The 4,633-nt window shown below is 40.0% G+C and overlaps 1 protein-coding gene across 1 annotated transcript; it reads right to left on the bottom strand.

Moving 5' to 3' along the window:
* Positions 1-264: 264 nt before the first annotated feature.
* LOC133123160 (uncharacterized protein C13orf42) lies at positions 265-2,416 on the bottom strand. The gene is made up of 3 exons (XM_061233474.1): positions 1,681-2,416; positions 1,225-1,381; positions 265-613 (listed from the first exon to the last, which is right to left on the bottom strand). Exons 1-3 carry the CDS (start codon positions 2,083-2,085, stop codon positions 372-374), a joined length of 804 nt encoding a protein of 267 aa, XP_061089458.1. The 5' UTR covers positions 2,086-2,416; the 3' UTR covers positions 265-371.
* Positions 2,417-4,633: the final 2,217 nt, after the last annotated feature.

The following is a 4,633-nucleotide window of genomic DNA, read 5'->3' as shown; positions in this document are numbered from 1 at the left end:
TGGTCGGTGCCTTGCATGGCAGCCAATCGCCGTCGGTGTGTGAATGGGTGAATGAGAAGCATCAATTGTACAGCGCTTTGGATAAAGGTGCTATATAAATGCCGACCATTTACCATTTACCATTTGAAGTCTGCCCAAATAAATATGGACTGCACTGTCATTTTTTGTGAGGGTGTCATGTTTTTTTATTATTATTATTATTATTATTATTATTATTATTATTATTATTATTATACAAACAAATTTCAACACATGTTCGCGGAAAAAAAAAACAGGAACACATACATTACTATACGCTCTCGCAATAGACAGTCCAGAGTCCAGTCCCTCATCCTTTCCACACTTGCCCCAGGACACGCAAGTAAAGCAAGCTAATCCTTCTTCTTGAACTTTGGTTTAAAACGCAATGTTTGGAAGGCACTCTCCACCACCTTGGGCAAGTGGATGGGGTTCCTCTGGAGCTGCCTCCTGCTTCCCACTGAACTGCTCCCTCCACCCCTCACACTCTTTTGTGCCTGTGGTGTCTTCAGCCTGCCCTCATCTACGAACAACCTCCTGGGGTTACGCAGCACCCAGTTGGAGTGAAGGTCATGCTCACTGGTGCTGGTGGCCACTGAAGTTCATGGGAGAGGAAGTCAACATTACATTACATTACATTCATGGCATTTGGCAGATGCTCTTATCCAGAGTGACGTACAACAAAGTGCATACCTATAACCAGGGATAAGTGCGCTGAAAGACCCTAGAGTACAATTTCAACTGCTACCTGTACAACAAAGATAAGGACCAGGGCCTATTTGAATTATTATTATTATTATTATTATTATTATTATTATTATTATTATTATTATTATTATTTTTAAACAAACAAATAAACAAACAACAAAGCAAAAGTTACCAAAATTAACTATCTAAACACTGCTTACCTAGCCAACTAAAAATACAGATACACAAAGTAATGGTACACTGGTACACTGTTCAGTTAAATCAACTCTGACAGGGCAGAGGCACAAAACATTTCCCATTCACTTTTGCAGTAATTTAAACAGATTTGAAAAACTAGAAATCTGAGGAATTGGCCTGTCTACTGTACTGATCACAGACAGGAATATGCAAACAAGTTGAAATGGCCAGTCCATATTTTGAGGCTGTATTGTTAAAGGAAAAGGAAAGAAACAGACTGCTCATAGTAAATAACAATACCTCTTCACACCTCACACTTACCAATGAAATCTACATCTGCGTGTCCGTCATCCAAGTTAGGTTTACGCTTGGGCTCCAGGTCACAACTCGCAATGACAGAATCAAAAAACTCAAGAGTATCCTCTTCACTGGGGATTGGTGCTGCTGTGGCTTTGGTTTTTGATGTCTGTGCATTAAACTCCATTAAAACAATAACAACACAATTAATACCCAGCAAAAATATCAAATTTTGTGTTTGTCATGTCAATTAAAAAAAATTACAAAGATTGAATAGATATCCATGCAATATGAATTCCAGTAAGGATAGGATATTTTGCATGTGTGAGGAATGCTTGACATTATTATCTGAAATCAATTAACTTTTAAGACATAAAAGCAATAACGAATAATATAATGACTTTTTAAACAGGACATGCAGTCCAAATACATAATAGCAATACATAATAGCTTGAATATTGCCAGGCCCAGTTACTGTACCTGCTCACCCCGAGCAGGGGGTGGTGGGGGTGACTTCTTTTTGGAGGAAACGGGTACTTTCGCGTCTTTGCTATTAAGATGGCTCAGATTGTTCTTATACTGTCGCCGTAAAGCCACCAGATCCTCCAAATATTGAAGGCAGTTCCGGTTCTGGGAATACAGCCAAATCCGGTCCTCTTGTCTGTGGTAGTAATAAAGTGCTGTGGTGGATGCTATGTTCACAGAACTTTTGCTGCGTTTTAACATCGAATCGGAAATTCGTTGTCGGGTTTCGCCCACCACGAGCATCGATGTACTTCGCACCAGCTTCACCGTACATGCGTTGTGGTAGTCCTCTGACTTGTAGGCGCCCCGACATTTCTGCCCGTTGTTCGGACGGAAAACAGCATTCATTTTCTTAAACATCACTCCAACGTGAGTGATAATAATAAATCAATAATTTTATCACCAGTAATTTCCTATGTCTAAAATAAGCATAACCACGTATTTGTAAAAAAATATATACATTTCAGCGGTTGCGGAATAACAGGCCTTCTTCATTGTCCTGAAATAGCATTTATCACGGAGCAGAGTGGTATTAAGAATCCTGCCGATACACGCGAATGAATGTAAATGTTATAGCTGTTGTTTAAAGGTTCGTAATTTGCCCGTACCATTTTCAAACGTCTTATTCTCTTAACTGGGCTGACTTTGTTGTACTATGGCAACAAGAACCAGAAATCCTATCTGTCGCATCGTCATTATTATTGAACAGACATGTCTCAGGTGTCCTCGTAACCGCGGTCAAGTGAGCAGCCCAGTTATGAGGGGTGAGTAAGCGAGTGGAGAGCCGCTTGGGTCTGCTCGTATATTATGAGAAGTATGGTTTAAAATGGTAAATCACGTCGAAGTTTCAGGAAAAAAATGTGTCATTTTTACTCAAAGCTCCATCCATTGTGCTTTATTCCTGTAGTATGTGTTAGTGGTCCTTTCTTCAATCAATTCTTCAATTTCTTTCTGCTCTTCTTTCAACGTTATCATAGTCCACTATCCCTAGTTGAGTCGGACAGTATTGTACATTTTTCCATTTCTGCTATTAGTATTTTTTCTTTAGTCTGATACTTTTTTTTTTTTTAAAGGAGGAATATTGAATAGTGGGACCCCGGAGAGCACATTTAAAAGTATCCCAAATAATTAGTGGGTCAACAGATTTTAAATTGTGAAAGAAAGTCGCTCATAAATAACAAAGAAATGTTGTGTTATTTATATATACAGTATCCTTCAGAAGGCTCTGATTAAATTTCCAGTAGCCACACCCACAGGATGATGAAGGTGCATAACAATAATGTGGTGATCAAACTTAATTCTCCCTCCAATTAACACTTTTTTAACATTTGGAACAAGGGGAAAAAAAATTTCAATATGACTGGCCTGATTAAGTCGTCTCCATGTAAAAGCCTCTTTATCAGGGTTTTTAAATCTACAAATATCGACCAGGTCTACACTGTGCTCATAATATTTGATATTTCTTTGAATGCATTTGGCTGATAATTGGCAGAATATCTATCTAAGGAGTTATTTTGTACCGTATTATAATCCCCTACCTTGATGGTTGAATGTATATTATCTTGAAAATGTTATCCAATATGTTTTGAAAAAGACTGGGTCATCATTATTGGGTCCATAGATGTTAATAATAGAAATAATTTTCTAATTTATCTCTATATTAGTATCTTCCTCCTGTGTCAACTTTAGCTTCATGAACCATAAAATCAATACCATTAAATAGAATCATAACACCCCTTGCCCTTCTCCTTGTCCATGGCTGAAGTACATTTTTCCTCACCATTCTGCCTTCCATAGTAACTCATCAGAGGCTGTAGAATGAGTTTACTACATGCAATGTATGCTTTTTATAGCTGGCCAGACCATTAGCATTATAACTTGCTATGTTTATTTCAGCTTGGGATATTTATAGGGATATTTTCATGTTTCACCACTATGGAAAATTTGCATGACAGAGAGTAGCCTACGTAGGATATCTGAATAAAATAATCTGTAGGTTGTCCCCCTTCCCATCAAACATCCAACACCTACACCACCTCCCCCACCCTCCTCCTTACACCATATGTCTTCAGCCTCCAAAGCTACCTCCCCCACCAAAACCATCACACTACACCTGGAAGCACGCTTCCTGACTGCATGTCATGTCTCCAGCCCACCAAGTATCTTAAGGTAATGGCAGCATGGAGATGCAAAGGGGCAGCTATTCTGCATACACGCAGCTCTACGATAATGTATCAAGAGTACTCTTGATGGCGGATGCTGGGAGGCCAGCCAAGAGGGAGTTGCAGGCGGGACAAAACCATAGCTTGGACCAGGAGCTGGGTCGAGTACGGGGTGAGAAAGGGGCGGATTCTCCGTATGTTATATAGGAAGAACCTGCATTACCGGGTCACCGCTGCAATGTTCTCGGAGAGGGACAGTCTGCTGTCCATCACTACGCCGAGGTTCCTAGCACAGGGTGTGGTATCCCCTAGGGAAATGGAGAGATCCAGATGGGGAGAGGTAATGGCAGGGATGAATATCATTTCAGTCTTACCTGGGTTGAGCTTTAGATGGTGGTTGTCCATCCAGCTCTGGATGTCAGCAGAGATACGGGCTGAAACCTGTGTATCAGATGGTGGGAATGAGATGAAGAGTTGGGTATCGTCCGCATAGCAGTGGTAGGATAGACCATGTGCAGTGATAACAGGGCCAAGGGAACGAGTGTAAAGAGAGATAATTATTACAACAATGATAATAATACAATAAATTTAATGAAATAATAATAATAGGAGCCTACATGTAACCAAATGTTATTACAATTGGCCTGTTACCCATAAGGATCCGGGCAAGAACATGCATTTACTAGCACAAATGAGACTTTCTGCTTACAGCCAGTCCGTTATATTTGGGTCTGTAAACAGTTGCC

This window comes from Conger conger, chromosome 3, assembly GCF_963514075.1.
Source record: "Conger conger chromosome 3, fConCon1.1, whole genome shotgun sequence".
Lineage (NCBI taxonomy): Eukaryota > Metazoa > Chordata > Actinopteri > Anguilliformes > Congridae > Conger > Conger conger.
The sequence above is the reverse complement of the archived record's forward strand: the minus strand, read 5'-3'. Positions and strand labels throughout refer to the sequence as shown.

What these genes read in the sequence shown, in the direction of transcription:
- LOC133123160 (XM_061233474.1), bottom strand. Translation starts at nt 2,085, where the DNA reads ATGTTTAAGAAAATGAATGCTGTTTTCCGTCCGAACAACGGGCAGAAA. An exon ending in CCCCTGCTCGGGGTGAGCAG is followed by an intron (nt 1,382 to 1,680) that starts GTACAGTAACTG and finishes GTTTTAATGGAG; the next exon opens with TTTAATGCACAGACATCAAA. An exon ending in CGCAGATGTAGATTTCATTG is followed by an intron (nt 614 to 1,224) that starts GTAAGTGTGAGG and finishes CATGAACTTCAG; the next exon opens with TGGCCACCAGCACCAGTGAG.